This window comes from Taudactylus pleione, unplaced genomic scaffold (genome assembly GCF_031769625.1).
Source record: "Taudactylus pleione unplaced genomic scaffold, aTauple2 ptg000539l, whole genome shotgun sequence".
NCBI classification, from domain to species: Eukaryota; Metazoa; Chordata; class Amphibia; order Anura; family Myobatrachidae; genus Taudactylus; species Taudactylus pleione.
Window position 1 is genome coordinate 2,662,861 of NW_028284941.1, and position 24,389 is coordinate 2,687,249.

A 24,389-nucleotide genomic window follows, 5' to 3' on the forward strand; every position below is an offset into this window, starting at 1 on the left:
GCCAAGAGAGACAGGGTCTTACTGTGAAGTGTGAGCTTGACAATTTATTTCAGCAATTTGTGATGACAGCTGTATCACATCTCTTTCTGTAACCTGTTTAGCATGTGATATAGGCATTCCAGAGGCAGTTACTCTCTTTGTTCCCATATCTCTGAGAAATCATGCAACAATGCTAAACACATAGCTATAGTCTGTGTAAATATTGAATGTTGCACCTGTAGCAATATGGCAGGCCCTAATTAGCACTATAAGTTCCACAACTTGTGCAGAGTGAGGAGGAACCAGTGTGCCAGCCTCAATGACCTCAGTCTTTGAAACTACACATATCCAATACACAATACACCCATATCATTCTGCCTGTGGCAGCTTCCAACTGTGTACAGGGTCATAACAGCATATGTCAGTGGCATGTTTGATGTGTCAGGACTTATTGAAACATTTTGTTGCAAAATTCTCACCATCATATTCAGAATCCTGGTCTCTGTACTCCACCCTCTGTGACTGGTCAGACACATCAGGAGGAAGAGTAGCAGGAGTAAACATGGAACACCTTACTTAGGTCAAGTTAGATGGTGCCAGCAGTGATAGCACCCATTTTGTGAAACAAGCACTGGAGACATTGGCCCTCATTCAGAGCCACTCACAAAAAGCAAGCGCTTGCTCTGAATGAGGGTGGCCACTTTTGTTTTGAAAGCCGGCCTCCTGGCCACTCGCTAAGCTGTGGGTTACCACCCACAGCTTTAGCGAGTGGCCAGGTGATGGTCGCGATGGTCGAGACCATTGCGACCATCGGGGCTTGCGACAAGACCCTTGTGATAGGGTCTCGTCTACCGCAAGCCCCAGGTAGTTTCCTGCTCTAACAGAGCAGGAAGCTCCCTAATGACATCACTGGTGATGTCAGTAGGGCTGCCTAGAAGCGGCAGGTGTTCCTTCAGGAATGCCTCCATTTGTCCGGTCACCCCCCCACCCCGCCTACAAAGTGGGGTGAGCTGTCGATCAACATCGACAGGAGCCCCATTTGTAGCTGACCCTGGAGTGAGTGAATTTGTCTCTTGCTCCGGGGCATGTGCATGAGCACTGTGAGTACTGCGCGTGTGCAGGCCCTTACCATCGACCCGCTTGTGAGCACATAGGCACTTGCGAGCGGGTCTGAATGTGGGTCATGGTGTGTTTGAGCAGAGTTTAGAAGTGAGGCAACAGCATGAGGGACATACAAGGTTAATGGATGCTGTGGGATTATGTCTTGCATCTTCTCAGCTAGGGCTGCAAAGTCCGCCACAGCTCTAAGACTAGTAGGCAAAGCAGTAGCAGTGTCAAGCAAGCAACTGTAATATTCTACTTGCCTCTGTGAATTCCCATGTGTCAGTGTGAGTACACTGATTGCTGTAGTGTGTGCTTCATTACAGAAGAGGGGAAAATGATTATCATAGTCTGGCATGCCTAGTGCATGTTTCAATGACTGAAATGCTGATTCTGTCTCCTCAGTTTGTGTCACTTTATCTGGCAAATGTAAAGAACCTGTAAAGGTTCTTCAAGGGATGAAAATCCTAAAACTCATTGTCTGCAATAACCACATAAGCCTAGGAATCCTCTGACCTGTTTTTAGTTTTGTGACAGATCATAATTCAGAATCAAGGCTACTCTTTCTGATGTGAGGTGTCTCTGGCTTTGTGTCAAGCAGTGTCCCAGCTGTATTGCATCTCTTTCTTTTACCTGTTTGGCATGCAATAGATACGAGTTTCAGAGGCTGTTAGTTACCCTCTTGGTTCCCATGGTCTGGCATGGTTGTAATTTGTCTTTTGACACCTTGTGTCCCATGTATGCAAGGTGCTTTAAAAGGAAAAATATGTCTGTAAGTGAATATTTCAGAGAGAGTGCAAAGCAAGAAATCATCACCATACTGTATTATGACAGACCCACACTGAAGTGCAAATGATTCAAGACAGTCATGCAAGGCCCAGGAAAAACTACTGGTACTATCCACAAAGCCTTGGGCAAGACATGTCCAGGTGTATTGGACACCTTTGTAGGTGAAAACAAACAGGATTTGGCTATCTGGATGTAAGGGGATAGAAAGGAATGCAAAACATAGGTCTATTGCCATACAGTAACTTGCTTGTGGTGAAATCTGCATTAATATAGTAGCAGGGTTTGGAACAATTGCTAATTATGGTTGTACCACTCAAAAGGAATGCAAAACATAGGTCTATTGCCATACAGTAACTTGCTTGTGGTGAAATCTGCATTAATTTAGTAGCAGGGTTTGGAGCAATTGGTAATTATGGTTGTACCACTCAAAACCCGCATGATCTGATATTTTCTAGAATTTTCCTTAACCAGAAATATCACCTTTTCTGTGTTTTGACTAGTACAGTATCTGCTGTTTGAGTAACTTCTGTATCTCAGGGAAAATCCTAACATCTGCTTCTTTACTTTAAGAGTATTGAGGCAACCTTAAGTATACAGCCCCTTTCTTAAGGGTGATGTGCACTGGAAACTACCCTAAAATTAGCTGGACCTCTTGTGAGTCTGTGGTCCAGAGGTGCTCTGGTACCTGAGCTAACATCTGCAGAACCTGTGGAGACTCAGCAAGAAACATGTAGTTAAGCAAATGCAGGGTGTCAATGCCATGTTTTACCTCATGTAGTCTTTTGTGTGAAGCATCCAAATAAATATCATCAGGGGTGCAGTAAATTGTGCAGCTGAACTAAGTTAAAAAATGTTATCCTATTAAATTAGTTGGCACATACTCTGCTAATAAAAAAGCATGGTCAATGGTTAAAAAACAATAGTGGTTTGTACAGATTTGGAAACAGGGTAAACTTGCTCTACCTCCAAAACTGCAACTATTGACACATTGGCATTGGATAATGGCAAATGATTAGTTCCTTTCAGAACCAAATAATGAGAAAATAATATGTTTTACCTTGTATGTCAGTGTCAATAGTGGGTTCAGTGTCAGTATTAATTTAAGCATGTGGTTGTTGTTCAATTATACAGAAATGGCCTGAATTTCAGAACTTACAAGAGAATTTCATCCCAGCATCTATAAAAAAACTGGTATCTGGGTGAAGGTCTAGCCTGAACAGCTTTGTGTAGAGGATTAAACCTGGTATTTCATGCTGGTGTAGTAGTGTCCATTGTAGACTTTTGTCCAGTGCAGCAATACCTAGAGACATGTCCAGCACCACCGCCATCTATAACAAATGAGACTGTCTATGTCAGGAGTTTTAAACCCATGGCAAATGTAGCTGTTCCCCATGGCCCGCCTCCCAGGGGAACCATGGAGTGGTTCCCTGAGGCCCACAACAGGCTCCATTTACCGAGCGCCCACTGACATTTTGTTACCAGCAGGTACCCATCTCTCTTCCTGAGCCAGCAGCAGCTGGAGGCTGGAGCTCACTCCTGAGCTCCAGCTTCTGGCTCCTGGAGTGTGTAGTGCACTATGGGAGAGACATCATGACATCTCATGACATAGTTCAGAGTAGCAGCCAGGTGAACTGGACAGCAGTGGACGCAGGAGCAGGGCTTAACGTAAGTATTAGTGTTTTTTGTGTGTAAGCGGCTTCACAATAGGAGACACTACTATTGGGGGCACTACTACTAAGGGGCATTACTACTTGGGGCACTACTACTAGGGGGCATTACTATTTGGGGCACTACTACTGGGGGCACTACTACAGTGGGCATTACTAATGGGGGCACAGTATAAGGGGCAACGTTCCTGGGGCACTGCATAAAGGGGCATCAATACTGTGGGATCTGCATAAGGGCCAACACTACTGGGGGCACTGCAATAGGAGCACTACTACTGGGGCACTGCATAAGGGGCACTGCTACTGGGGGCATTGCATATGGGGCATTACCACTATGGGCTCTGCATAAGGGGCATTACCACCACTCAAGGTACTGCATAAGGGGTACTACCACTACTGGGGACACTGCATAAGGTGCACCACTATTGGGGGCATTGCATAAGGGGCACCACTACTGGGGGCATTGCATAAAGGGGCACCACTACCTTGGGCATTGCATAAGTGGCATTACTGCTGTGGGTATTATGTGTAAGGAGTACTGCTGCTGTGGGCATTGTATAAGGGGCACTACTATTGTATACATTATGTGTATTAGGGGCAGTACTATTGTGAGCATTGTGTATAAGGGGCACAAATCTGGGCATTGTGTAAGAGGACCTTCTGTGTGTCATACATCAATAAGGGATACTACTAGTATGTGATGTGAATCAGGGGTGAATCAAGGTTGTGCTACTGTGTGGTATATAGCTTAGTGGCCCTCAGGCTTTGTGGGAATTTTTAAATGTGGCCCACACTGTCTTAAAGGTTGAAGACCCCTGGTCTATGTAATGATTTACTGCTTGTTTCCAAGAAGCATTCTAATACAAGTTAATAAAACTGATTAGAGAGAGGAAAGGGGGTAAGAAAGAAAGTGTAACACCTCAAGATTTCTTAATGGTATGTCAAAGCCAGATGATTGGCTGAGACCAAATCTTAAATTAATATCCGGCAACGCATTTTGTGTCATCAGAATGAAACCATTGTGTGCGATGCTATTATTAGCGTCGTGCAGCTGCATTGCTACCACATATTGTTGAGTCCTACCATAACCTATATGCACATTAAAAAATGCATATAAAATATACAAGACGCACAACGCACAGTTCATCGATGCACAGATAAGTACTAAACACATAGACGCACAATGCATACTAGCGACTTTGCGCAATATTTTCACTCTCACACATGCAATCATTTAAAAAAAATGTTCCCAAGCATTAAGCTTAATATTAGAGGTTTTATTAGTTAATCCTTATGTTGTGAAATGTAAAGTATATGATGTTTAAGGTATAGAGACTAGGAGACAAGTCGTGTTTGGTACCATTCTAAATCACTGTTTATTTGCAGATCTCCGGTTCTATCGGCAAGGAGATCGCATCATGCGTCTGCAAGATATGAATTATAGGAAATTAGTGCTCAGAATGTATCCTTGTATGTAGTGTCTTTTATTAGTTTAAACTAGTTCTTCAGTGGGAAAACCACACAAAGCAACATCTGAGGAACTGGGACATACCCCTAGTGACACTGTATGAACTGTCCAATTACCTGCATCATACCAGAATGTCCAAGAGCAAGACCCAATGGAAATCTATTAACTAGTCTCTTTGTTCTGTATGGTATATAGCCTGGGTGCTGGTTATAGTTTACAACCATTCTTCTTGGATGACCACAGGCTTCTGGAGAGACAACTGTAAATTGGGACCAGTGCGCACACATATGTATCGGCTTGTACCTTTTGTATTTACTTGCTTTTTGTACTAATTGTATAGATCACAGCGTGTTATACTTATCATTGAATAATATAACTTTTTGTGCATTGGAACCACAATTGGATTGGAAAGCAATTATTTCTTATGCGACTTGTAGTGCTAAACAGCAACATTTTGGGTATATAGATTTAGCGGTATCAATAGTTGGGGGCTCGTAGTTTTGGAGGTCACATTACCGAGAGGTCACAGGATAGCGTACGGATCTCGATTTCGCAACAAAGGGTGGAAGGCGCCATAAGCAGGAAAGAACGCACTGCATTCAAAATCTGCACCATCTGGTGTGAAACCGATATCTGTTGTTATGTGATTTCAAGTAGTGCTGACTAGGACCTGGGGCAGGAGAGAAAAGTTTGTTTCTTTCATTGTCTGTCTTGGCATTAGAGTGCAAGTCGCACAATAGCATATATGCATTTCCTGTATTGCTGCCACGTGTTCAAAAAATCGTTCTGATAGTATTGTTGTATTGATAGCGTGATTACATTGTTTAAAACCTCTGAATCATACTGCCATATTTGCGAAAGGTCTAGTTTCTGTGCAGAAAACTAAAGGTGTATGAAAGCAAACGTGCGATTATAACATGATAGAGGCTACTACTGTGTGTGGGGCCTATGCTAGGTACCGTGTGTCAGTCATAAAGACTCGGTAGGTGTTTGATGAGGCAGAAAGGTACTGAGGGCCTGATTCAGAGCCGCTCGGAAGCGGCCGCTCGTTCGCTCTGAGCGATGTTCACACAACTGCACATGCGTATGAAATGTAATACGCATGCGCGAACCATTCATTGCGGTCGGAAATTGTGTGTTTGCAAAATAGTGAATGCCTGCTAATTTGAGTGACAGAATGAGGCATTTGTGGGTGGTAACAGGGGAAGGTGCTTGAAAACGGGGAGCGGTGATCCAAACGCAGGCGTGCCAAAAGGTCAAAATGGGCGTTTTAAGGGTGTGCATAATTAACAAAGCAGCATCATTGACCACGTCACTTGGTTGTTTCTTAGCCTGAACTGTTCACGTGATTGCGGTAGGAAAATCCAACCACAAGCACTGTGAGCAGTTCAGACGCCTTTCGATGTACTCAATTAATCTAATAAATAGTGGAGATGAAGTAGGATGCGAGCGGCCAGGGGGTGTCTTTACAAAATAGCGAGCGCATATTTCGTTCGCTCGCTCAGACATAGAGGCGTCCACAGACCGCAAAGAGCGAGCGCTCAATCTAAATAGCCGGCCCCTTTTTCTGAACGAGCGAGCGCAAATAGCGTCCGGCTCTGAATCAGGCCCTGAGTGTATACACATAGCAGGTGTATTGCAGCAAGGACAGGGATTTTGTACCTTGAAGAAAACAAGGGGTTTTCGAAATTTGGCTCCCAATAGTGGTCGCAGAGCCCATTGATCAGTTAGGTTCTTTGGACATTGCGACTAGACCGCACGGTTGGGTAGACGGTGATTGTGACTTGGATTGTAGTGGAGGAAATCACTGGAAAGGGTAAGTGTTATTGGAACACTTAAATTCTAACAGGGGAGAGTACTCAAAAAGGGTGAGCTACTGGACAAGGGCTGAAAGGTGTCTGGAAAGACAGTATAATCATATAAGATGTTATTCTGTTCCTCGTTGTGCACGCCATACATAACGGTTAGCGGGCCAGTTGTACACAATGAGATAGGAGTGCGTGAACATAGCTCCATAGGAATCACCGGTCTACATTTACTAGCGTTAAGTTGCTTAGCATTTTCCCAGATGGGTGCTGAGCAGACACTGAGAATGGTCGACAATGTGCTGCTTTTGGAAGGGCCAACAGGTTCGGCAAGTCATATAATGTATACAAAGTATGGTGCGTATGCAACTGCGTGCTATGATGTATGGGTTAAAATGACCAAGAGATGTGTGAAAAAAAAAGTGTTGAATAATGTTAGAGATAGCATCTGTGTGGTGAAATCTCTAAAGAAATGAGTAAAGTATAACGATTGTTTGAAATTATGGCAGCATGAGGGGAACACATGGTTAAGTGGCATGCTAGCGCCGCTAATTAGCATCGTGAGCACTACGCAAAAGAGTGTGCATGTGATGCAAAACAGCATTGCGCACGCACCTCAAGGGAGCATGCACATGATGCTAGTTAGCATTGGGTGCGTACCGCAAAGTAGCGTACATGCACCGCAAGGTAGCGGCGCTAATGGTATAGGTATTTGCGCATGCGGACCTCCGCCGCCCTATGCAGCAGAAGGTGATGGTACAGCTGATACTAAAAATTATAAAAATGTAACAATTAATTTGTACCCTATCCTGAGTAATCATAAGGAAAATGTTTGTGTAGATGATGAACCTGTTGAAATGTCAGCCATTGCATATGCAGTAAATCTGTTAGACACAGCACTGAACCGAGAAAGGGAAGTGATCCATCCAGCTGTATCAGCAGAAGGGATCCCATCAGTTATAACAGCAGTAGAAATTGATGAAGATAATACAGTGCGTAGTAGTAACAGATTGAACCCCCAGAGTACTAAGGAAAAAGTTCCCATAAGTAACCCTAAAAATAGCAAAGTGGTCGGTGTCCATCCTGTCTGGACAACAACTGTTCCTAATTGGAATCCATAAATGTTGTAGTACCCACAAGGGATGTAGCAATGCATTGTCCATGGACAAGAGCAGAGTTACTTTCAATAATGACAGAATTTCCCAACCCTAGAAAAGAATTAGCTAAGTGCCAAAAATTTGTAATAGATTTAGGTAATGCTCATGAGCCAACCAACAAAGATTGGCGAGTGGTATTATGGGCATGTCTTCCATCCAATACTGATGTGAAAAAGTTTATCACGGATTGTGTATTGAATGGAGATAGGACCTCATTCAGAGCCGGTCGCACAGAGTGTGCGGTCGGTCTGAATGAGGGGAGGACATCTTGAATTTTCAAGACGTCCTCCTTTGCGGTGTTAAGGCTGTGGGTTAACACCCACAGCCTTACGACCGCCTATGGTGATGGTCGTGATGGTCAAGACCATAGCGACCATCGGGGCTTACGGCGAGACCCTAGGGTAGGGTCTCCCTTGTTGTAAGCCCCGGAGAGCTTTTGGCTCTGTCTGAGCCGGAAGCTCTCCACTGACATCACTAGTGATAATTAGTAACATTACACGCATTGTCACCCAATTGGCCATATATTTTCCAGTGGTAGTGAATTGAAGTAAAATTTTCACCATCAGGCAAAAGGATAGTGAGTCTGCAGCAGATTATTTCACCTGAGCACTGCTGACAATCACCCAATATACAGGTATAGAAAATATAAAAGACAACATCTACCACAGGGAAGTAGCTGTCACTGTACTTATGGATGGTCTTAAAGACACTCTAAACACCAGGGTTCAAACCTCTCAGCCTAACTGGAGAGGAATTACTGTAGATGCCCTCAGGGAGTCAGCTATAGAACATGATAAAAACATCCTCAGGAAGAGAGAAACACAAAGTGAGTAGATAATGGCTGTTAGCATTCAAGCTTTAGAAGGAATGTACATACAGCCACAAAACTCATACCACACACAGCCACAAAACACATATCAACATACCCAGCCACAAACCTCATACCACAGGCAACCACAAACTATCCACGCACACCAACCTACACAATGACAGCTTTCCAACATAAGATCTTACACATGTAGCCAAAAAGGACACCTAAGTAGATACTGTCAAGAGAGAAATTGGGGGACAAATAATAAGAAAATACATAAGTTCACACCAAAAGGATACCAGCAGAATGTAGGAAACTCTCAGTAGTCGGCGGCTCACATAGTGGCCGTGAATGCTTTACTGGAGTATGATAGTCAGCTCTAGGGGTCAGGTCATATCTGTAGTCTACAGCCAGTCAGGTTAACTGACAATACTAGGGCCAGAACCTACAATTACAGTAGATATAGCTGGTACTAAATGCTCTTTTCTTGTAGACACAGGGGTGACCAGATCAGTGTTAAATTCTCCATCAAATTTACAGGTGACCAACAAGACAGTACCAGCAATGGGAGTAACGGGTAAAGTGCAGCATTATGCTTTAACCAAATCTGCAGAGGTTTCTATCGGGTCGCTGCAATCTTGGCATTCCTTTCTTCTGGCAGCAGCGGCTCCTACTAACCTACTGGGAAGGGATTTGTTATGTAAAATGGGATGTGTCATTTTCTGTACCCCTGATGGTATATTCCTAGATGTGCCAGAGAAGCTTGCGCATGAGTTAAGGGATATATTGGACACTCCACAAAGGTTAATGCTTCACTCTACCATTTTAGAACAAAGCCCATCCAAAGTAAAAGAGATGTTATCTCAAATACCGGGTTCACTTTGGACCAAGGATGGACAGGACACTGGATTGATGGCAAATGTATCTCCTTTAATGGTAAATTTAAAAAGTAATAGGCAAGCTCCAAAAATCCCTCAATACCCGTTAAAGCCAGAGGTAGAGCTAAGGGTTTATCCACTAATTGAATGGTTGTTACAACAGGGGATTTTAATCCGTACAGCTAGCCCAGCTAATAGTCCCATTTTTCGAGTGAAGAAGGCTGGGGGGAGGGTATATAGGTTAGTACAGGACCTTAGGGGTGTAAACAAAGTAGTTGAGAGCCAAATCCCCATAGTGCCCAATCCAGCTGTCATCCTCATGCAAATTCCACCATCTGCAACCCATTTTACTGTCATTGACCTATGTTCTGCTTTCTTCTCTGTCCCTCTTCACCCTGACTGTCAGTATCCATTTGCATTCACCTACAGAGGGGTACAATTTACATAGACACGGTTGCCCCAGGGTTTCATAGATAGCCCCAGAATTTTCTCTCAAGCCTTACATGACTGTTTGCAATCTTTTCACCCAGGCAATGGATCTGTTCTAATTCAATATGTAGATGATTTATTGTTGTGCTCTGATTTGTTTATGACATGTTTAAATTATACTAAACTACTGTTGCTTCATCTCTCACAGACAGGACTCAAGGTTGCTAAGGACAAATTACAGCCATGCCAGACTAAGGTTAAATACTTGGGACACTGTCTAACCCAGGGCCTACAACATTTGACAACTGACAGAATACAGGCCATACAGACCATGACACTGCCACAAAACCAGCAGCAAATCTATACCTTCTTGGGCATTTGTGGATACTGCAGGGTGTGGATCCCAGGTTATTCTATTCTGGCCTTACGTTTGCAGGAATTGGTGTCATCCTCAAAACCTGACCATGTCACACACACTGAGGAAACAGAGCAGGCTTTCCTTAACCTTAATGGACAGTCTGACAAAAGCACCTGCATTGGGAATACCAGATTATGAAAAACATTTTGATTATATTGTACGGAGGCTGATGCCTGTGCAGCAGATGTCCTCACACAAAAACATGGTGATGCTAGTAGACCTGAATGGCATCTGATGTGATATGATTTAATTTTAATGTATTGTGTCCAATATTTCATTAAATGACCCAGAAGCAGTAGAGGAGTTGCTAGAAACTATATAATTACCATCCCATATTGCTGTCATCAAATGCCAAGTCCAAATAACCAGACATGATGAGATTACTAATGGAAATCATAAAGCCAATATTACTGGCAGTAGAACAAATAGAAATTGCAAAAGAGAATGTTTGCATGTTTACTAATGATATACTATGTATATCAAGTAAACAAATATTAATTGGGATGCAAAAGCTTGTGACTTTCAAGAAAGGGTTAAGTGGGAAAATGCAAATTGTACAATGAAGGTTTATGGCGAAGCTCTGAAGGTGGGCCTATCACCCCAAAGTCACTATTGCCAGCATTGGCACAGATGTCCCAAGGACTGACTCCTGGGAGCTAATATGAACATGATTAGTCTGATTCAGACTAATAATATGAATCTAGCTTTGAATCAGTTGCAGTCAGATACTGTGCTTACTGTATTATCTGCTTGCAGAAAAAAAACAATACCTTCACATCTTCCCCATACATCAGGTTCTTTCCGAATCATACAAATTGATTTAATCCAGCTTCCAAAGTTGGTATGTGTAGACATGTTTTCAGGGTGGGACAAAGGGTATGCTGTGGTTAGTGCAACATCATCAATTACTGCCAAAAAACTTAAGCACATATTTGTTTGTATGTATGGTATACATTATATAATATCATCTGACCAAGGTACACATTTTACTGGAGTAGATTTTAAAAAGATGTGTTAGCATCTCAGAATAAAATAGCAGCTACACACACCATATCATCCACAACCAAGTGGGAAAGTCGAACATTACAGTACAACAATTAAGAACAAACTATCTAAAATATGCATATAAACTAATTTGCAGTGGCCAGAAGCATTGTCATTAGTGCTGCATGCTATCAGAATAACCCCTAGAGGAGAATAAAATATTTCTTCCTATGAGATACTGTTTGATAAGCTACCCATTGTTGTTAATGCACCAGCATATGAACTTAGTAAGATAAATTACTTAGCTTAATTATTTCTTCTCAATAAGCAACCAGCTGAAGAAGATCCATGCTGTTGTGTTCCAAATACAAGCAATACCTGTGGAAGGTGCTTGCCATGATCCGCAACTTGGAGATGAGGTGATGGTCTGAAATTACCTAAGATCAGGCTCTCTGACAAACCAGTGGGAAGAACCCTATCAAGAAACACTGACAAGTCCAAGTGTTGTTAAAAGTCAAGGAGATTACATGGATTTACGTTATACATTGTAAAAAATTTAAATCTCATGAGACAGTTCAATCAGTGAACATTCTTCAAGATATAGCTGCTTTACTTCTCCAGTAAAAGTAGCAAGTTATTGGTTCTTACAGATACCTCCTGGGACTCTTGCCAACAAAGTGAGTGGTTGAACAAGTATACCTCAAAACTAGCCAGCACAGTAACTCTAAAGAGAAACATAACTCGAAAGAGTACTGTGAAGATCATCATGAACAGAAATATGTTAGATCCATTAAGTGTACTGCTGGAGTACCTTTTCTATTGTCCACTATTTTAATGAAAAGGTGATTTCAGAAATACTGACTCTAATGGGTTAAATGGTAAGAGAATTGGTTGTCTCTATTAATGAGACAGTGGAAGAAGTTAACCAGTTAACCAGATTTGGAAAGTGGCTTTATAGAATAGAATGGCACTGGACCAAATGTGAGCAACTGAAGGTGGTACGTGCACTGAAGTAGGTCAAAAATGTTGTACATATATAGAAGATAATAAGTCAGAAATTATTGGACATTAGAATAAGGTTGAGAAAGTATTATTTATTTATTTATTACCAGTTATTTATATAAGGCACACATATTCCGCAGTGCTTTACAGAGAATATTTGGCCATTCACATCATTCCTTGTCCTAGTGGAGCTTGCAATCTATATTCCCAACCACATGCTCACAAACATACACACTGAGGTTGATTTTTGTTGTAAACCAATTAATCTACCAGTAATTTTTATTTGAATGTGGTAGGAAACTGAAGCACCCTGGAGGAAACCTGTGCATGACAAAGAGAGAATATATAAACTCCACACAGTTAGGGCCATATTGGGTACTGAACCTATGACTTCAGTGGTGAGAGGCAGTAACATTCTCCATTACACTGTCTGAAAGATTTGATAAAATAGATGCTTTGGAAGCATATGAAATATTAACATTCTACAGGGACCGGAGGGTTAGGCTGCTTTTACCAGTTCTACTTAGCACTTTTAACCACTTACCTGGCATGGTTGCATGGAATATAACAGCAGCCAGCTTGGTTTTAGCTGACATTGTCACATTCCATGTGACCGTGCCATCCAACTGCATCCTTCATCTGTTATGGAAGAAATCTGTCCAGCTTCGACCCCTCAGAAATGGTTGCTGTCTGTGACCACTGACATCACTCCTAAAATCAAACCCCAAAATGAAGTGCAAATGGCACTCAAGGGCATATGTGCCAAAATCCAAAATGAGAGGAGGGAAACATAGTACCACCCTGGGCACAAGTATTCTGATCTCTGCATGTGCAGAGATCAACTGCAGAAGGGAGGGACTGATCAAGAGACTCTGACCCACAGTCTGATGCACTCTGCATTAGGGATTGGGGAGGGCAATGGCATAAAGAGTAATGAGGGGGGATAATATTTTGCCACTTTGTGGTGGGGGAATGGGTGGGAAAAAAGTCATAATGATTCTTGGGGGGTATTATATACATATTTCTCACCCTATATAGTGTCACGTGGCTCGGGGTACTAAAACAGTGGAGGCCTTTTGGACAACTATGGTATGGGTGGGGGATGTGCTAATGGGTTGTAGTTGGAGGTATTGCAATTTGGGATCTGTTGCTGCAGGGGGATCTATAGACACCGGGGGGTAGATAGTAATTTTACAATGGAGGCCTATGCACATGAGGGGTTGTGAAATGCCCCCTATGCATTTTTTTCAAGATAAATATTTATATATATTTTGAAAATATTAAGCCTAATTCAATTTCATACTATTTCGGTATTTTTTTTTAACTGAGACTGAGACCTAGCTGCTAACCTTCCCAAGACTGCACACTAGAGCCAGGCTACAGAAGATCATAACAACTGCAACTAATTTTAGAGTTTGGTAGCATTGTAACTACAATAAACCCTGCCCCCCCAACTAGTATCTGCCTCATTTATCTACATCAGGCATGTCAAACATGCAGCCTGTGGGCCGCATGCAGCCCGTATAAACAATTTCTATGGCCCCAGAGTGTGGGTTCACATACATAAAATATGCGGCCCACAACCCTGCCATGATCAGAGCACAGTTCTGTACTGCTCCGAGCGGGCAGTACAGGCTGGCAACAGTGGTCTCTGAAGCGATTAGAAGCCTCTGATCCCCTGTGCCTGCCGCTCTAGATCTAATTTGATCCAGTCAGCGGCTGGTGATGCAGCATGCGGGTGATGTCATGACATCACCCGTAATGAGCGGAACCTGGGCCTGCCGCTCTGAATCTAATTAGATCCAGTCAGTGGCAGGTGATGCAGCACATGGGTGATGTCATGACATCACCTGCATTGCCCGCGATGAGCGGAGCCTGCGTCTGCCACTCTGGATCTAATTAGATCCAGTCAGTGGCAGCATCTACGAGGGATGGCGAGGACTGTCATGAAGATAGGTAAGTGTTGCACAGACAGATGAGTGGGGTGGGGGCACAGAATAAGGGGCATTACTGGGGGCAAAAATAAAGGGCATTACTGGGGGTTCTACATAAAGGGACATTATTGGGGGCACTACTAATGGCATTACTGGCAGCACAACTTAAGGGGCATTACTAGGGCTATGCATAAGATGCATTACTGGGGGCACTACTAAGGGCATTACTGGGGGCTCTACAAAAAGGGCATTACTGGGGGCTCTGCATAAGGGGCATTACTGGGGGCTCTGCAGAAAGGGACATTACTGGGAGCTCTGCATAAAGGGGCATTACTGGGGGCTCTGCATAAGGGGCATTACTGGAGGCTCTGCATAAGGGGCACTACTAAGGACATTATTGGAAGAACAACATAAGGGGCATTATTGGGGCACTGCATACTGGGCACTGCCCTAGGGGCATTGCATAATGGTCAAAAATTCAGGGGGCATTGCAAACGGGGCTGTAATATAATGTGCCCCTTATGTAGAATTACATAAGGGGCACAACTACATGGGGCACTGCATTGGTTAAACCTTTCAAAATTGCATATAAGACTTTTTTTGTTGCAGCCCACACTCTCGTAGGCCTTGAATATTAAACCCGTTTGGTATTTTGAGTTTGACATGCCTGATCTAAATATACAAAATTTAAGTATGCCTCATGTGTTTTTTCATTCATGTTACCAAAGTCACTACCTCTTCCATCCTTCCTCCCTTCTCTACCCTCTACTCTCAACTGGGACCCTATCTACCAGTGTTGGTACCACCACCATATATCCAAATCTGGAATATATCTAAAACAAGAATTATAGGAAAAGAAGCCATGTGACTGCATAGAATCACTAACAGCAAGTTTGCACAAGATTATTGATGTTTGATCAATCTCACAAACAATTTTTAGTAAATGTATGGCATGTAAAAACAGACAAGAATTTGTACTCTTTTAGGTTGGAGAGGTATATCAGGGTTGCACATTGGTAGCAGTGTCAGAGGAGCTGAGGATTATACACTGGTAGAAGAGTCATGGTAGCTGAGGATTGAACCTTAGGGATAGAGTCACTGTAGCTAATGATTACACACTTGTAGTAAAGTCACAGTAACTGAGGTTATGAGGTCTGGATGACATACGAACATGCAGAGTATCAGGATTCAAGATGGCACATGAATAGCAAAGTGTACATTCTCAGGATGTTATTTAAATAGTAGAGGTTTGCAGATATTACAGGATAATTCACTTTGAATAAGGTTTACAGAAAACACAGCATAGTTCACTGTTAACAAAACAATGCTGCTGATTGTATTAATAGCATCTCAAAATGTTGTACAAAGGCTTAAAATTTTTAATACCCATCCAGCTCAAACATTGGAATATATAGTTTACTAGTAAAAATAATGAACAATTAATATAGCACATACTCAATGTAATAGATGCATATTAATCATAGAATATCCAGGTTACAAAAGTGTGTAAATTGCACCATTGAGATCTGATAACTAAATATTAAGATTTGTTCAATTTAGATTAAATAAAATATAGGAGTTTATAGACAAACTACTTAAAGAGATTAGACTACATGCATTATGGGTTTATCTAATTTTGATAAACACCATTAAAAGTCTTTACTCATTATCATTATACTTTTCTTTCATTTTACTGCTATTATTATTCTTTTATACTGGTATATCATCCACATTATTAGCAAACACTGGTACATTAATGCATAGTATAGTGGTATGTGTTCTAGGTCTTCTGCAGGGGTCCTATTTAGCTAGCCACCCAACGTTTTCACAATTTTCTCACCATGTGAAATATATATATAATCAATATACTTCATCTCAATAGCAGAAACAAGTAAATGACACAATTTTTTTTAATCATCCACATGCAACACTGAACACTTTAAATCCTAGGAGCAGCTAGAAGGAGTAGATATTTCTAAAAGTTGTTTGACTCACTGTACACTTTTCAAGAGAACCAGTACACGTCATATGGACAATATAAGTTGAATATTGCCATTCAAGTGTAAGCATTCACAGGTGGACACATAAATATAAGTGCTGTAAGAATGTCTTACCTTGTTTAATCTTGAATACTTTTAAACATCACTGAATGGTATCCTGTTTTACTGCTGATTGTGTCACAAGAATTACAACAGCTGGTTCATTGCTAGGACAATATTAATATATATTTTGCTACTATGTTGTTGTTTCTGGAGTGTTGTTGGCACCTATTTATGTGTATTGAGTAGGTGAGCTAGGTGATAAGATAAAAGAGTATTTGTTCTCTTAAAAAAAATGGTATTATGGATGGAGATATATAGCTGCTAAGCTTGCTGTTCATGCATTCCCTGGATTTGTATTGCAATGTGCCAAATGTCAATTTTTCTGGAGGGTTTTGTCTTCAATAAATAAACACAGAATAAAAAATCTCCAGTGTTATTATAGAATCTAAATATATATATATATATATATATATATATATATATATATATATATTCTGATGTATTTCATGTTGAAATATAAGGGCAATATTTTGGTTATCTTTCTTCTTTTTTATTTTATCTAAACATTTAAAAAATAATTTGATAATGTAAATATGTTCATAGTGTGAACTCTTTTTTATGTAAACTTGTTCCTCAAAGGATTGAAGCCTAGTCCAATTTCTCATAACTCTCAAAAATAGCAACCCTATTATATTGTCCTCAAAAGATTCCCTGAAACCCCTTTTTAATATTTTTTTTAAATAAAAATATTCCTTGAATATGTAGTTTTTTCAGATGTTGAAATCATCATTAATAAAATATTTTTTTATTAAATGTTATTTAATTTATATAAAAATGTCAGCAACACAGTAAGAGCATGTATAATGTGAAATATGCTTGGTTTATATAATATAGGTGCACACTTTATCCTGATTATGTCTAATTAAGATCAATAATATTACATTAACATATAATTCAGACTCTGAATATAATTAATTTATAGCACTATATTATAAAGTAACAGAATACAATAAATGGAAGGATGACAACACACCAAAAATAACAGAATCATAAGACTTCCTAACTAGAAGTACACTATAAACTATTTAAAATAGAAAAAAAATAAAGAAACATTTACCATCAGGTGCTTTTCAGTCTAATTTATCTTCTTATTTTTTTTCTTAAAAATTTTACATATATGTTGATACATATGGGAAATAAAAAATACAAAAATTAAGTAGTGTGACGATATCAATGAATTGAAACATACTTGTGCTGAACTTTTGGAAGTATAATGAATCCACAAGTCCAAATTACAGTATGTAGTCACCTAGAACTTCCTTTTGTTGTACTGTAGTACTTACTGAAACATAATGAGTATTCACCTATAAATTCAGCGAGAACACTGCTCATGCACTTCTTACAATAATTATATATTAGGACAGTGCCATAGTGGACAAATATCCAAAACTTGTAATGACCTATTATTATTATTATTATTATTATTATTATTATTATTAGCCTTTATTTATATGGCACCACAAGAGTTCCACAGTGCCTTAAACAGTACATAAACAAATAAGCACACAAGAAAACAGGTACTAACAGTACAAACAATGCAGGACAGATACATGATTTATGCATTGCTGCATAACACTTAGATAAGCAGCATGGTGTCTGAAACCAAGGGTTGGGTGCTGTTGTAAATTAGAGTATAATTAAGTGAACTAGAAGCACATAACGGAAGAGGGCCCTGCTTGTGAGAGTTTACACTCTAAAGGGGAGGGGGCAGACAGACATGGGTGACACAGATGGGCTGGATACAAGGGTCACAGTAATCTAACATCTATGGAAATGTTAGTCTAAACTTAAGAGGGAAAAAAACAATGAATACAGCAAAATTGCACCAAGCCTCATGAATTGGGGGCCACAGCCAAGGACCATTTGAGAGGTCATCTTGCTGCGTCATTTGGTAAGGTGTAGTTGGAGTGGATAAGCAGATTGCATGGGGAGATCATAAGGAATGCAGGCAGCATTGGAGATCCAGGTGCAGGCACAATCCATAGGCATGTTGGAAATGTGGTGGTAGATAAAAGCAATCCTTAATAGCAGAAACTGCTGATTTGTTAAATTCTCCTTATGTTCTCGTCCTGTTTAAGTCCTGAATAACTCCAGCTTTACCTTAAATGTTCTATTGACACTTTAAACTAAACACTTCAAATCTAGGCACTGATGTTGGAGCAGCCCTGGCTATGACAGCCTAATAGTGACAAATAAGTATGACTCAAGCCAAGTGTCCACACTGATTCCACCCCAACCCCTAACACCCTCTTCACACAACAAAGGGTCAGCAGTAAAATAAACAAATGGTGAGAGGACAATATACCAACACAGATACAGAGTAATTTCCTGCTTTGATACAGATTTTAAAATAATATGAAATACTGTTTAATCAGTATGTTGGGTTCAGTAGTTAATTACCTACAAGATTTAAAGGCTGTGCAAATAAAAACCAAGCAGCAATATGTTGGGTGCAGTAGTTAATTACCTAGCAGAAATAAAAATAGTTCCATCTTGAAGGAAGCTGGGTTACACTGTGCTCTTTCTACCTTGCCAGATATATATTTATGTATTATTTAAGTTCAAAGCAATTAAAGTCTAAGACTAGAAGGGTAAGTAATATGTAATACATATGTTGCATTGTTGCTTAAATAATGATATCAAGAGACACTGAATATCCACTAACCAGTGCTAAGCTTTACCATCCACAGCTGGTGGAACCATAGAAGGGAAATCAGCAGTGGGGGTAGCCCATTATCGTTCCAGCCAGCCCCAGGCCAGTTGGCACCATGACTGGCTTCCCCTGGAAAGTTGGGCCTGCAAAAATGTGTGTCACCATTCTCAGTATTACCAGCTCTAGTGCCAATAGCACTGGGTTGGTTGGAACCATAGAATGGAGACTTCCAAACTGCAGGGGTCCCCTCTATAGATCCGGCAACCTTGGCTTGTAAAACCTACTGCTGACTAATGGAAAATCAGTGGAACCTCATGATCTTCATCGCTCTGACCTATAATCTATAGATTCAAGTCATTATTTACATTATTGTAGTAACAATCACAAACCAAAGATTAGAAATACACTATACATAGAGGAAAGGCTAAAAGTTTAAAACATAACTTTCCCTCAAATAAAGAGTTTAAGAAAAAGATTAGAGGTGATCAGTGGAATTTAAGGCAAACAACTCATTCAGAGATTAGTGAATTTAAAAGGTCAGGCTTTTAAAAGGTATATCTATTTTGAGAGATAAGAAAATAATGGGACAGTTGTGTCTGCATGCAAATACAATATTTTATCTCATCAGATCAAAAGGCTCATTTGTATGTGTTTTTATCAACAGAATCAAACATGAAAATCCCATAATTAACTTGTGCAAAGATGGGTAACAAGTGTCCTGGTCCCCACTAATTTTGTATCATTTGCTCCCTAGGTCTCTTAGATTGTAAACTCATTTTGTATCATGATTCTCTAAATGTACAGTGCTACTTAATATAAGACATTTATAAATAAAGGATAATAATAATAATTCTAAATAAACCTACTGTCCTTTTTAAGAAGAATTAGAATTTTAGGAACTTACTGTCTACTATAGTACTACTAATGCTGGTTGTGCAAGTAACAGATTAATTCACTGTCTGCCACATAGACCAAATGATTGTTTCAGATTAGACAGACATGAATGCACTGTATACAGGTTTATTGCAAATAATAACAGCTCAAATGTGACTATTATTCAGAATGTAAATGTCATTTGCAATATGTTGGAATTAGATTTCTGGTGTATATATGACAAGTATTACTACCTGTAACTACATTCTCTTTGAATAGAGCTAATTGTTTTATGTTATTACATCTTGATACAGGTCCAGGTTGATTTATCTTATTTCCTATCTTTCCTCGCCTACAGCCGAGTAACTTCCCCCTTTTTATTGTCCAATGCCACAGTAGCAAAACAATAAAGGGGTAGAAATGAATGTCTGTTCAAGGGGTTAGATATTGTCTACATTTTCTTGGGGTTACTGTGAAACACGGGTCTCTCACCTCCCAGCCTCTGCTTATTGCAAGATGGGAAGCAGCAGAACTCGTTGATGGACCAGGCTTCATATACCTCATACTTCTATTTTTCTGTACTATATGGTATCTACATTGTAATTTTATGAGGACCTTTGAAATCGAATCTGATCATTGGTACACTATAACTATATATTCTTTCACTTCCCGCCTGCAGCCCAGTAATTTTTTCCTTCCTTTCTGTTCAATGCTATTATAGTATGACAGAGGAAGGAATTTAATGAATGCCTGCTACAGGGTCGTGAATTTTTCTTTATTTTCGAGGGGCTACTGTGACATACGGGTCTCTCACTTCCCAATCTCTGCTAATGCATGATGGCAAGCAGTAGAACTCTGTAATGAATCGGGACTCTTAATACCCCTCATTATACCTTCTTTCTGTACTATATGGTTAAATATTTATAAACCGATTGGCCCATTCACAGGACCTAATTGTGTTTGGTATTGAATTTATGATTGTGACTATATTTGCAGTTTGTGATATTTCTCTATTCTATGCGTGCCATGACATTTATCCCTAATTAATATATGACCTGAGTGTATTTTTATATATTCTGTTTATGATATACCAATACTGTTGAGTATTGGGTATAACTTTTGTGTATTTATGTTGTATTGTCTTTAGTATATTTCGCCTTTTATGGTAATATTCTTATTATCAGCACATTTGCACCATTTTTCCTGTCTGTATGTCATGTTAGTCTGTTTTAGCTAGAATTCATTAAAAGTTACATTTTATTTACTTATCAGCTATAATGAGTGCGCCGTTATAGAGTCTTGGATTTGGTCCTTGGACCTCTTCCCTTTTTCTTTGTTCCATAGTATTAAGAAATTATGAACCCTTATAGTGTACAATCGTTTTCAGTTGCATCATCAAAGTAACTGTGCTAAGTTGAAATTGATATGGGTACGGGATGCCGGCATTAGTGATGCTGGTGGTCAGAATCCTGATGCTGGCATCCCAACAGGGTTAGGGTACCAACACCTGTCTGTAAGTATCCTAACCCTAACCCTCCCTCCCTGCACCCTTAACTAACCTCTGCCTAACCATAACCCTCCCCCTAGTGCCTAACCATAACCCCTAAACCTAACCCTCACCCTAACACCTTTATTTACCGTCGGGATGCAGGCTCCAGGATTCTGACTGGTGTTGGTATTCTGGAGCTGGCATCCCACCCACCAGGATTTAATTGACATCCTGAAATGACAATAGAAACTGATCATGGGGAAGACAGACTTTGGCAGTTGTGTTAGAAACAGACTTTCTGGATGTTCAGATAAAACACTGTGCACCCATAGGGCCTTAATGAGACAATAGCACTCAATAGTATATAACAGATTGCAATGCTTCAATATTTTTATATAGGGAATTTTTATAGGAGAGGTAATTTATTTCAAAGTTATATTATATCTAAAACAAGTTATGTTATACATGTAAGCAATAATGGAACTAGGGATGAAATGTATTATTTATTAAAGTATTAACATTTATATAAGGAGCTATATAAAGTCTGATCAACAACAAAGGAAACATTTAGTTGTTTCCTTCAAGGGAGGATGCACCAGTTATTGAATCCAAGGTTTCACATACTTTTTTCACCCTGCACTGAGCATGTTTACACAGTGCATTCAACACAGACATCAAACATATAATTGCTTGTGTGCTATTAGTTTAAAAAACAGACTGTGTTTGTCTATTCTTATAACTTAGATGAAGGTCAGATCACATTTTATACCATTTTTTGCAGGAATACAGGCAATTTCAAATGGTAGATTTACCTGCTGATGTACTGCAGTATCTGTCTTTTACTTTACATGTGTATATATATATATATATATATATATATACTGGCAAATAAACAGGTGGCACTCCAAGATTTCGTGAAAAAACAGGTGTATTTCAAGCCAACGTTTCGCGGACATTCACCTCTTCATCAGGACATACATGTATGTCCTGATGAAGGGGTGAACATCCCTGAAATGTTGGCTTGAAATACACCCATTTTTGCACAAAATCTTGGAGTGCCACCTGTTTATTTGCCAGTGGATACTACAGGGGACGCAGTCTGCCTGGAGGAAGGCACCCAAGTCAGTTATTAGTGGGGTCAGCTGCCATCAGAGTGCCAGCTCTTTGGAAGGCAGTATATATATATATATATATATATATATATATATGAGTGATTTGCAGTCAGGTGAGGTAGGTTAGCAGAGCCTTTCCTGTCATACTTAGGTATACTCCAAAGTTTTGACTATAAAAATTATATATTTTATTATTATATATTATACAAAACTTTGGAGTAAAACATGTATGACAGGTGAGGCACTGCCTCCCCTGTCTACTTTTTCTGCACATCCCTAATCAAAACTCACCAAATATCCAGCACTATATAATGCTGCACCTTTGTATAATGCCCACGTGAACCCTCAGGTTAATTTATGTATCTGGCTCTGACACTAGCCAGTGCCTCCCCAGCCATTTACCTCACGGCATGTCAATATATATGTATATATATATAATCTATAGTTCTTTCTCATATTTCTGTATCTCAAATCTAGCTAGAACATTTCTCTCTCTCTTCTCTCTTATATATATCACTATGACTACTCTACAAACTCCATTTAAAGTTGTGGGATGTCTGTATGTATTGTACAAGTGCTCACTGAAATTAATAACTACTATTTAAATTTAATGTTTTTGAACATCAGCTCTTTAACAATATGTCTTATTTCTTTATTTCTTAAAGTATAAATGATGGGGTTCAGCAATGGTGTTACCACAGTGTACAGAAGTGAAAGAAATTTATTTAGGTCTAAGTAGTGTTTCCCCTTAGGAATGACATAGATAGTTATCAGTGTCAGGTAATATGTGCAGACAACAGCCAAATGAGAACTACAGGTGGAGAAGGCTTTCTGTTTCCCAGTAACAGATGGGATCCTAAGTATAGCAATAACTATATGAATATATGTTAAAATAATAAAGAAAAAGGGAAAAACTGCAATTGGAATAGAAAACACAAATATCTGTGTTTTCACTGACGATACATCAGAACAAGAATGTTCCAGAAGAGGATATAGATCACAGTAATAATGGTCTATAACATTGGAGCCACAGAACTGTAGCATACATAATTGAATAATAACAATGAGAGTTGATGCAAAACTAAAAACCCATGTTGTCATAGCTAGTCTGAGGCAAAGGTGTAAATTCATTACTGATCCATACTGCAGTGGATTACATATGGCTATGTATCGGTCATATGACATCAGTGTAAGAAAGAAAGATTCAGCATTGGTAAAAACAGAGAATATGTAGAGCTGACAGACACAACCATTTACAGAGATAGGGGCTCCTTCTGCCAAGATCACTTGGAGCAATTTAGGGATAATATTTATTGTGAATATCATTTCAGCTGAGGCCAGCTGGCTGAGGAAAAAAAACATTGGTGTGTGAAGGTGGCTCGTCTGTACCACTACCAGGACGATGCATATATTTACACTTACTGTGATAAACTGAATTATTAACAGGTTGAAGAAAAACACAAGTTTCAAGCTATGAAGGTTCTGAAATCCAAGAAGAAAGAATTCTGTGATGAGTGTTTTGTTATCTTCCTGCATTGTTTCCATGTGTGTTATTAGCTGGAGTTTTTTTCTACAATAGATTTTATAGAATGCTGCTGTTAAAGCCTGTAAAATAAATAAAATGATAAGTATTGGAAATACATTGAGATCTAAATGAAAGGTTACATTTATAGCTCCACCCAAAGGGTGTGTTTAGCTTCACATATGGGTGTATCTATTCTAAAATGCCTTTTTGTGA

General features: G+C 39.8%; 1 protein-coding gene across 1 annotated transcript; it reads right to left on the reverse strand.

The window, feature by feature from the left end:
* Window positions 1–23,248: 23,248 nt before the first annotated feature.
* LOC148500932 (olfactory receptor 11L1-like) lies at window positions 23,249–24,187 on the reverse strand. The gene has a single exon (XM_088451160.1). The coding sequence runs from the start codon at window positions 24,185–24,187 to the stop codon at window positions 23,249–23,251; it is 939 nt and encodes a 312-aa protein (XP_088307286.1).
* Window positions 24,188–24,389: the final 202 nt, after the last annotated feature.

Excerpts from the sequence above, each read along its gene's own strand:
- LOC148500932 (XM_088451160.1), bottom strand. The coding sequence starts at position 24,187 with ATGCAGGAAGATAACAAAACACTCATCACAGAATTCTTTCTTCTTGGA.